Source organism: Chinchilla lanigera, unplaced genomic scaffold, assembly GCF_000276665.1.
Source record: "Chinchilla lanigera isolate Chin_1 unplaced genomic scaffold, ChiLan1.0 scaffold00124, whole genome shotgun sequence".
In the NCBI taxonomy this organism is placed as follows: Eukaryota; Metazoa; Chordata; class Mammalia; order Rodentia; family Chinchillidae; genus Chinchilla; species Chinchilla lanigera.
This window is the reverse complement of record NW_004955525.1, coordinates 526,818-537,628: the sequence shown is the minus strand read 5'-3', so window position 1 is coordinate 537,628 and position 10,811 is coordinate 526,818. Positions and strand designations below refer to the sequence as shown.

At 36.6% G+C, this 10,811-nt stretch overlaps 1 protein-coding gene across 2 annotated transcripts in view; it reads left to right on the top strand.

The window, feature by feature from the left end:
• Nucleotides 1-10,811, top strand: part of Chm (choroideremia (Rab escort protein 1)) — a 204,538-nt gene that overhangs the window by 26,302 nt on the left and 167,425 nt on the right. For both annotated transcript variants that reach the window (XR_001231961.1, XM_005409721.2), the window contains exon 2: nucleotides 4,222-4,288. Coding sequence is in view for 1 of the 2 variants with exons in the window: in XM_005409721.2 (XP_005409778.1) it covers nucleotides 4,222-4,288 (67 nt within the window). In the remaining variant the exon portion in view is untranslated. The remainder of the gene's footprint in view (nucleotides 1-4,221; nucleotides 4,289-10,811) is intronic.

Genomic DNA, 10,811 nt, shown 5'->3' with positions numbered 1-10,811 from the left:
AGCAACGAGAGAAAAGTAACCAAGACAGCTCACACATTTTATACAGTATTGCCTGTGGAATGCTGTGTGAGATTTGACCTTGATCTGGATTGTCTGGCTTTTCCTTAAGGGAGAGATTGTATAATTCATTATAAGCAATTTATGTCTCATATAAGTGCCTTATAAGAATATTATGTGAATTTAAGTAATGATTCAGATGTTGTTCACTTTTTTAAGCATTAGAAGAGTTTTGTATTTAATTACAGGTTTCAGTGTTATTAAAATTGAGCTTATATTAGTTTAAACAAAGCAAGGAGTCATTTTACTAAACTGTCAATAGACAAAAGGTTCCTGTTACTTTTTCCTAAATAAGAATTTTAAAAAAAAAAAACAACTTAAGACTTCAGTTTTATGCAAGCTTATCCTCCATGCTGGTATGTGAGGTTTTATTTTTTTCTGAAACATTGATTTTAATATGCTGTTATGTTAAAATCCTTTTTAAGGCTCCGTTTTGTAAAGGTTTAAGTTCAAACTCCACAATTTGTTTTAGTCACTCTTTTATTTTTAAATTTTTGTTGTATTGTAGTAAGAACATTTAACATGGGATCCACCCTCTTAATGTTTTAAGTGTACAATACAGTGTTCACTGTGGCTGCCTTATTGTACAACAGATCTCTGGATCTTACACATCTTGCATAACTGATACTTATGCCCATTGATTAGCAACTTTCCGCTTCCTTTTCCTGAAAACCTGTGGCAACCGCCATTCTACTCTTTGATTCTGTGTATTTATCTACATTAGATATATAGGTAGAAACATGCAGTATTTGTCATTCTGTTTTTATGTTTGTTGCAGCCATATTCATAGTAGCTAAGCTGTGAGAACAACTTAAATGTCCATTGACAAAAATATGGATAAAGAAAATCTAGCATAGGCATATAATGGAATATTACTTGGGTTATTAAAAAAAGTAAGGAAGTAGTATGCTGCACCAGAAATGACCCTTGCAGACATTATGCTAAGTGAAGTAGGTGGATGTACTCTTTTTAAAGATTCACCTTTTGGTCTGCCTAATTTTACTGTTGGCTTTACGAATACTTGCTTGCATTTTTTCCTTTTCCTACTACAGCCTTACATTTAGGTTGTTGGAGATCCTGATGTTCTCCGGAGCTTTCTAGTGCTTCCTCCAACAGTGAAAGTGTTTCCTTCCATTGTTTTTCTATAACAATTTGAAATATACTAATTATTTTAATTTCTAAATTTTGATCTTTAGACTAGTATCTGTTTAGGCACGGATAATTTCTTTAATCTTTTCTTTTTCCCACAGACTGTCACAGTCACTGTGTTCTGTCTTGCAACTCCTCGTTCTCCCCTTTTCTCTTTCCCCATTTGTTTTCTTCAGCATATAGTTTCAGAGCATCTGTGTTTCCCATCCTCAATGAACTATGTTTATTGAATGGCTGGGAAGAAATATGTAATCTTGACCAGAAAGACATTGCTAACTGTATTGTTCATTCTTTAAATAGTGAATATTTAACACTGGAATAGCATATTTGTTTCACAAACTTGTGGGGATATCTGGATGAAAAAAAGTATTGAAGAAAAGCACGAGTTATAGTCATTTTAGTTTTGTATAATTTGGACTCAAGTATTATAATCCATTCTGGCTTTGCTTTGTCAGCAGAGACTTACCTTCTGACAGAGTTGACTGTAAGCATGGAAGTAACCATATACATAGCCACATAAATATCTACCCCAAACAGCAGCTAGCTATTTTGGGCCCAATAGAAGACAGTAATATTGCTGCCTGCTAGAGGTGTTGGTATATTTATAGTAGCATTAGATGAAAGTGTAGTACTTCTAATATATCTTTTTAAAGGTTAATAAATGTAGATAGAGTTCGTAAGGCAAATACTTTTACTAACAACTAAACAATCTTATGAGGTAGATGGTAATATTCCATTGATGGATGGAGAAACAGAGGTTCAGAGAAGCCAAGTGACTTATTTGAGTTTGTCCAAGTAGTAACCAACACAAAGATGTAGGACTAAGTCTGTCCAATTGAATCCATACACATTTCATTGTATTGCTTGTAATGACCTTAAACCTTCATTCTCAAAGCTATGTCCAAGTTGGAGATAGTGACTTACCATGGTAAATTGAATTGAAGGTACTGAATTACTTGACACGTATTTGGCAACATGCTATAATCCATTTCCTCACATGGGTAATGCTTTCTTTCCCAGGAGTCTAAGAAAAAAATGAGATGATATATGTTAAAACATGGTGAGAAGCATAAAATCCTATAATATTAAGTGCTATTATTAATGCTGTCATTATTATACAAAGAGCATTAATCTTTAATATGCTAATTCTGTCTCCTAAGTATTTTTTTTGCTGTTGTCCTTTTAACTAAGCTGCTTATCAGCCTTTAAATTAGCATAATGATTACATTTATTTAGCAAGGAAATTTATTTATGGTTTGTAAAAAGTTCAGCTAATTTTAAGATAAAGGATATTAGAATAGTTTTAACTGAATAATTTAGTTTGCTTATCTATTTAAGACTTTACTCCTCTTGTTTGTTTCTGCCCTAAAAATTTGCATTTTATCTATTTTCTTGAACTGTATCCAAAGTAGAGATTGGAGAGTTATGTTGACTTGTTTCTAGCAATTAATATTTAATGATTATTTTCAGATCATTGTGTCAGAACTTTTTTTTTTGAATCAAACATTATATACCCACAGTGTATCCTACAAAATGTAATTTTTCCTTGTAGGCAGCTAGACCTTGTGTTTAATGTGCTTTTTAATTAGAGATTGGCTATTTCTCTTGTATACATGTGCATATAACTTTTTATATAAAGAACATAACCTTTATGTTTTCCTGAAATCCTTGATGGTTAGTGCATAGTTTAAAAGAGTGAAAGATTTATATGATCTAAAGAGAAACCAGAGTATAGTGTATAGTTTAAACTGTCCAAAACAATGGTACAGTTTTTTCTGTTAGGTAAAGTACAAGAGGATCAGGATGTTTCCTGGTAGTGGTAGTTCTAAAGAATTGTACTAAACTCTTATTTATCTATAACTTCATTTTATTTTACTTTATTTTATTTTGAGACAGAGTCTCACTATGTAGTTTAAGTTGATCTTGAACTCACTGTGTAATCCATGCTAGCCTTGAACTTGTGGTGATCCTTCTGCCTCAGCCTCCTGTGTGCTGAGATTATAAGCATGAGCCACAATGCCTGAGTTTATGCTGAACTTTTGAAACATGGTTTATTTGTATGGTTGATATAAAAAATGTAATAGTGTCCATTGAAATGGTAGATCTTCTGATTATAACTTACTGACATGTCTTGAACTTGCAATGTAGAACTTTACTAGAGTAGAAAATCTGGTTTTAAATTATTCAGTGTTATCTTTGGTCATTTTATCTTTTTGATTGTATTGATAGTTGTGATATGTATTTCCTTTCATAATCATCAGCTTTATGGTATGATTACATTTGATTTCAAAGCAGTAATGTTTTCTTTGCAAACTGCTCTACTGACCAAAAGTAAAATAGTATGTCTTATAAATGGCCTCTTTCTAAACTAGTTAACATATTTCTTTCTCGCTCTTTTTTTTTTTGTTTGAGACAGGGTCTTGCTATGTAGTTCAGGCTGGACTTGTACTCAGAGTGATCCTCCAGTCTCAGCCTCTCGAGTGCTGAGGTTATAGGTGTGTGCCCCCACACCTGGCCGTATTTCTTAAACCAAAAAAGAAGTATGCTATTCCCCTTTAGAGGCTTTGTAGCTTTGGAGTGAGATGTGAGTTCCACTTTGCACTCTATAACTTACTACTTTTAAGCTGAGAATAGCAGGTTAACATATTTGAGTTTCAGATTCTTTTTCATTTGTGAAATACATATGTAGATTCTTATCTCTCAGTGGAATGAAAAAATCAGATTTATGTAAACCATATTCTTACAGTTGCTCATTTATGATAAATTTTAGTTGAAAATACTTACATTTTTATCCTTTTAAAAATACCCCTTCTACATAAAAGTTTCTGTAATAGTGGTGTATGTTTAAGGAACCTCTAATGGTAAAATTAATACAAACTGTAATTTTGACCAAGAATAATTCTGTTTGTTTAATGAGTCTGTACAATGATATCATGCCATGAAAATTTTATATAAAAATAAGTAATTTTATAAATATTTCTACATTCTAAATGATATAGGTGTGTGTTTTTATAGGTTTGCCTGAATCCATCTTTGCAGCTGCATGTTCAAGGAGTGGCCAGAGGGTTCTGCATGTTGATTCGTAAGTCTTATTAATGGTAGCATTTAATACTTCCTGAATGTCTGTGTACAAGTTTAAAATTTAATGTATATAAATTTAAGGTAGAAAAGGAACTGGGTTTATTTAATTTTTACCGATAATATCTAAAATATATGACATGTAAGTTTTTCTATTTTATTATTTGGAATAGGGCCTTGAGAATAAATCAGAGGGATCATTTTGATTTTTTCATGAGTGTTTTGTTATTTGAATAAGTAATTTTCCACGAGGCTTGGGAACTTCACATCTGTCATTTCACTTATATATATGTATGAGTATATGAAATTTAAATGTGCTCTGTATTTTAGGCTTCATATTTGATTATTGTAAAATTTAGCCAACAGATGTGAGTATGTGGTTTTATTTTTTTTATTTTTATTTTTTTGTTTTTTATTTTTTTTGGTTTTTCTCAGGTACCGGGAACTGAACTCACGACCTTGCGCTTGCCAGGCAGGCGCTTTGCCGCTGAGCTAAATCCCCAGCCCCAAGTATGTGGTTTTATAGAGATCATCAAAATTTAAATTTAGAAAAATTTTAACTAGGAAAAGTATACAGGATTATGTTTTCCCTAAGAAGTGATAATAAAAGGAAGTTAATGAAAAACATAAGTATGAAATAAAGCATAGTTTAAATCTCTATTCCCACATCTCCCCCCAAAACAAACTGCTAATCTACCTGTGTATTTAGGGCTTTTGACCACTGTATCTTGGTACATTAATGGTTCATTGAATAAACAAAGAAGAGGAAGAATAGTTTTTCTATTTTCTGTTAAACAGTAAGTAAATTAGTAATTAGTAATTTACAGAGTGCCGGAAAATGAAGTATCACTATATTTGCTATAGTTTATGTCTTTCTATGAATTATCCCATTATGAATATGTAGGAATCCAAAAAGTGGCATTAAGTTACACATATTGCTTTCTAATTTTGTTTTGAAAGCTTATTAACTTCTCAGTTATTGGACTGAATTTCTAAATTAGATTTTGTTTTCCTATAAGGCCCACCTTGGAATTCTTTTTCACTATTGAATATATAATTACTTGTATGATTCTCTCAATTCAGTCTTTATGAAATATGGATTCACATGCCAGAAATTTTCTGCATTAAAAATCCAGGTGTGGGACATTATTTTTTAAAATCTTTAATAAAAGTGTAAGTTTAAATTTACTTCTGATGACTTTCATGAATTCAAACTTCAAAATAAAATATAAAGATGTTTGCAAAGAGTGGTAGTGAAAGTTACTATATTTTTAAATAATATTTTATGCTAGTTAATGCATTAGTTTTATTGCACATGTTATGTAATTTAATTTCCATGATAGCCAACTATAGGTAGGAACAATTTTCCAGATGTATTAAGTGGACATTGTGAGGCATAGAGAGGTTAAATAATTTCTTGAATTTTTCCTAGGAAGCTAGTACCTGTCTAACTTTAGTTTTAAATTTACTTTGTTTTGTTATTCTAAAATATGAAGTATTCTCAGAATGAAGACTTATTTTGGAAAATACATCGTTTGATGAATTCTAAAAATAAAGCTAGATTAGAAATATAAGTTAGCTCTTATGTCACTGGACTAAAATACCTGACAGTCACAACTTAAGAGAGTTGTTTAACTTGGCTCAAAATTCAGAGTTTTGTACATGGTTATTTTGCTCTCAGGGACACACTGCCTGATTTCCCAGGCCTTCTTCTGAAACCTGGAAGGAAGTCTTCCTGACTCCATAACTCTGTGTTTTACATGCATGTAAAAAACCAGCACCTTTGTGAATGTTGCCAAGTTCTGCTGTCAGCTAGAGCAGTGGCAGAACCCTTTTGCATGTTAGTGTTGCTTGCAGAAATTTCCAGTGCACAGTGAACTAAATCCAAGAGAATCAATTCCTTAAGCAAGCTTTCTCCAACAGAGTACACTGGCTCTCTCTTCTCAGAGCAAAGCCTTTCCCTTTTGCAATTTTGAGCCTGTGAAAGGTGGGTCCTGGATGGTTTCCACATGCCCTTATTTTTCCTATTGTCCTGTTCCAAAGTACTTGCCTTCTTTTTAGTGCTAATCTTTTCAGCAATCAAGCTCTCCTATGTTTCATCTTTCCAGGACACAACTTCACTGGTAGTTGCTTTATAACCAAACTCAAAACATTTTTTTTTTTTTGGTAGTGGGAATCAAACTCAGGACCTTGTGCTTGCCAGGCAAGTGCTGTGCTGCTGAGCCATATCCTAGGCCAACTCAATACTTTTAGAACTGTGCTTTTTGCCCTTTTGCTCTTGATTCTCCACATAGAGCTGAATAAAATCCCTCAAAAGTAGCCATTCAAATACATGAATGTTGGGCTGTCTTGAAATTTCCTCTGCCAGGTTAGTCTGATGCCCATAATCTGTCTCTCACAAAGCCTCCAGACATGAGCAAAATGCAGACAAATTTTCTTCCAGAGCATAACATATGTGGTCTGGAGTTCAACTGCCAATAAAGTCTTTTTCTGTTGAAACCTCTTGAGCCTGGTCTTTATCAGGTGCATTACTGTTAACATTCTGGTCTTCTAAGCTCTGCCCAGACTCATCCATCAAGCTTTGCTCACAACATTTAGGGCTGCTTCTCCAGCTGGTAGCTCCAAACCTTTCCAAACTCTGCCTACAATCAGGTCAGGTAACATCACAGCGAAGACCCTATTTCTCTGGTACCAAAATCTGTCTTAGTGACTTCCTTTGTTACTGGTATACAATACCTGATACCCACAACTTACATGCGGAGAGATTCATTTCTACTGAGTTTTTAGAGGTTTTAGTCCATGTTCTGCTAGCTCTAAGGCACGGCAGGATGACAGAAGATCATGACAGAGAATGTGCAGTTCAGAGCACAGTAGTCAGGAATGAAAGTTTAAGGGAGGAAGAAGGGAGACATGCCCTTCGTTATTGTTTGTATGTGGATATCCCCCGTGAAGTGTCGTGTGATCATATGTTGGGCTTTTGGGGGTTGACTGGGTCATGAGGGTATGATTATAGCTAAATGTGATGTTCCAAGTTTAAGCCTGGTCAGAGGAGGTAGGTTACAGGGTTAGGGCCTAGTAGGATATGTCTGCTCCCCTTCTCCCTTGATCTAGTTCTGTGCTTCCTGCTCTCATGGCATGAGCTGTTTCTTCTCTGCCATGCCACCTTGCCTTGAAGCCAATTGAGTATGGACTGAAAGCTCTGTAAACTGTGAGTCAAAATAAGCTTTTCTCCTTTAAATTGTGGATGTTGGGTACTATGTCCCTGTGATGAGGGAAATAAGACTGATTTTAGTACCACAGAAATGGGGTTGTTCCTGTGTCTATACTGTACTTGACCATATGGTTCAGAAGCCTTTGGAAGTGGTTGTGTGAAGTTTTTGGAAAGGCTTGGGGATGTGGGCTGAAGAAGCAGCCTTGGAATGTTGTAAGTTGAGTTTGATGGGAGATTCTGGTTAAAGCTCAGAAGAGCAGGATGCTGATTAAAAAAAAGCAGATGGAAAAGACCAGGCTCAGAGACTTCAGTTGGGAACAAAAACTCTGTTGACATTGTACTCTAGGCCATGTATATTAGACTCTGAGAGAAAAGTTTTCTACATTTTTCTCCTGTTTTGAATATTTGAGAGATACTCACATTAAGAACAGGGAACTAATTATACTGGTGGAGAAAATATCAAGGAAGTCTAATGTTGAGATTGTGGCTTGTCTATTGTTGGGGGCTGATAGCCAGCTTTACCTTGAAAATCAAGACCAAAAGGCATAGCTTAATGATTTTAAAAGCTTTTAGTTTTACTAAAAGGAATCCCCTGAAAATTTGGGAACTGTCAAGATGGAGCAGAAGAGAACTTTGTTGCTGCAAATATTAGCACTAAAAAGAAGCCAAGAACTTTATAACAAGACAATAAAAAATAGCTTGAGGCCATCGCAGGAAACAGGAAGATCCCTCCCTTCACTGCCTGAGGGTGCATGGCTGAAAGAATTTGCTTTGAGAAGAAAACTCCATGGTACTCTGTTGAAGTAGGGCTGCCTAGAGAATTAATTTGCAGGGATTCAGTTTACCAAGCTCACCCAACTAGGCACTCAGAGCCCTTTGCAAGATGAAAAAGGGCTCAAAGCCGGGTCTGGTGGTGCACACCTGTAATCCCAGCACTTGGGAGGCTGAGGCAGGAGGATCATTCTGAGTTTGAGACCAGCCTGGGCTACAAAGTGAGCTCAAGGCCAGCCTGAACTGCGTAGTGAGACCCTGTCTCAAAAAAAAAGACAAAAAAAAAAAACAAAACCCAAAAATGAAAAAGGTTCAGCTACTGCTTCAGCTGGCAGCTGACCTTAGTATCATCCATATAGTCCTGATTAAAAAGCATGTAGAATACAAGAGTTGTAGGGACAGGGGGCTTCCATTCAGATTTCAGAGGAAGGCGTGGGAGGCCAGACAGTTTGTCCCTTAGAGCATAGCACTTGAAGATGTGACCGTGGAACTAAAAGTGCTGTGGAGACCCTAGCATACAGGAAAAGTCAGGAAATTGTAATATCTGAGGAAAGCTAGAAGTAGTGCAGAAAGCTAGACAAAGACAGAACTGATGAGAACCACTGGCAGTGCAACAGGGACAGGGCTGCCCAAGCTGTTGGTACCTACATCTTGTCACACCTTGCCTTGCATTCTTGGCACAGAGCTACAGGATTTCATGTTTGTGCTGTTGCGATTTGGTCTTGATTTGGTGCCATTCCTTTCTATTCCCCTATTTTTCCCTTTTAGAATGGGAATGCTTCACCAGTACCTTTGTATATTGGCACTATTTAACTTTCTTTTGATTTTTACAGTGGCTTATACCTAAGAGTTTGCCTTAAATCTCAAAAGAGACTTTGGACTTGGACTTTTCAACAGTGTGGAAGTCTTAGGTCTTTGGCAGCTCTTAGAGATGGACAAAATGGATTTTTCATAAAGGCATGCACATGAATCTTTTGGGGTCCAGGGGCAGAAGTTATGGCTTGTAACTATCTGTCCCATGGAAAGCCTCATGTGATCATTCATTAGGTTTTTGGAGCTTATTGGATCATGAGGGCATGATACTGGTCAGTGGAGTAGTCCACTGATGAGTATTGCTAATTGTAGTGTTGAAGGATGTGGATTGGGGGGGATGTTGCTTAGAAGAGTATCTCCTTCCTTCTTCCCTTAATCTGGTCTTGTGTTTCCCACTATCATGCAATGAATTGTTTCTCTGCCATCTGTCCCTGCCGTGGAGCCAGCTGACTGTGGGCTGAAACATCTATAAACTGTGAACCACAGTAAACCTTTCCTCCTCAGAGTTGTAGGTGCACTGTGACCCACCTTCTCTGATCAGGCTTTACCTTTCAACATTACCTGTGGACTAAGCTATTGATTACCATTACTCCCCACTGATGCAGTCACTGCCCAAAAGCACTACGTATGAGTGCATGAGGCCTTGGGAGTACATCTAGATGTAAATCATAACCATGGTGATATGGGAGAAAGAAACTCCCAACCTGCTAGATATCTGGGACAAGTTTGTGTTCTCTAAAATCAAAGAATGAAGTTTAGGAACAATGGAAGTTGAAAGCAGAATATATTTATTGAGGGAAAGAAAGCTTCTATCTGAAAGAGAGACAGAGGGGTCCCAAGTCGGTTGCCAAGGAACCTGCATTTTCTAGGAATTTTTATAGAGCAAGTCCACAAGGTGAGGCGGGTCCAAGGTGCGAAACATGGGAAATCACAGGATGAGGTGGGACAAAACTACGGTAAACCAATAAGATTACAAGTGTAATTGCTCAGGTAAAATTGATTAAATAGGGATGAAATGAGGAAGAGAGCCACATAGCAGGTGAGCATGAACATAGAACAGGGATTTTTCCTGTAGGAGGGTTGAGTTAGTGACTCTTCCTGGCTTTGTCAAGGTGATAGAGACCTATTTAAAATATCAATCCCTGATATTTATCCTTGGGAGGTATGTGGGCGCATTTGTTTTATCTTTTGTCTTGAGGTCTGGCCCACAGCTGGAGGAGGTGCTTGTGTCTCCCACAGTTGCAAGGTATCTCATCTTCCACACTGGCTCCTTTCAGGGCCCAGCCCTGTCTGACTGATAATATTTCTGTCTCACTCAGGTGCCTACAACAGTGATGATTGGAAAGAGCTGCATGGAGTGTTATATGCTCCAAAGGCCTCCTCCCAGAGACTCACCTGCTCTGGGTCTCACCTCCTACTACCACATTTAACTGGGAACTAATACTAATGAGTGTAGTCAGTCCACTGATTAGTATTTTGTTTCTGTGATCCAGATACCTCTCTAGTAGTCTCTCAATGTAGTCAACACTTAAGATTAACTGACATAGTTTCATAATGTGATTAAATTAAAACCTTATAACTTATCTGAGATAACATTTCAGAGTGACAGATTTTTTTTGATTTTTTTTTTTTTCCTCCGGTACCGGGAACCGAACTCACGACCTTGCGCTTGCCAGGCAGGCGCTTTTTGCCGCTGAGCTAAATCCCCAGCCCCAACAGATTTTTTTTGAGA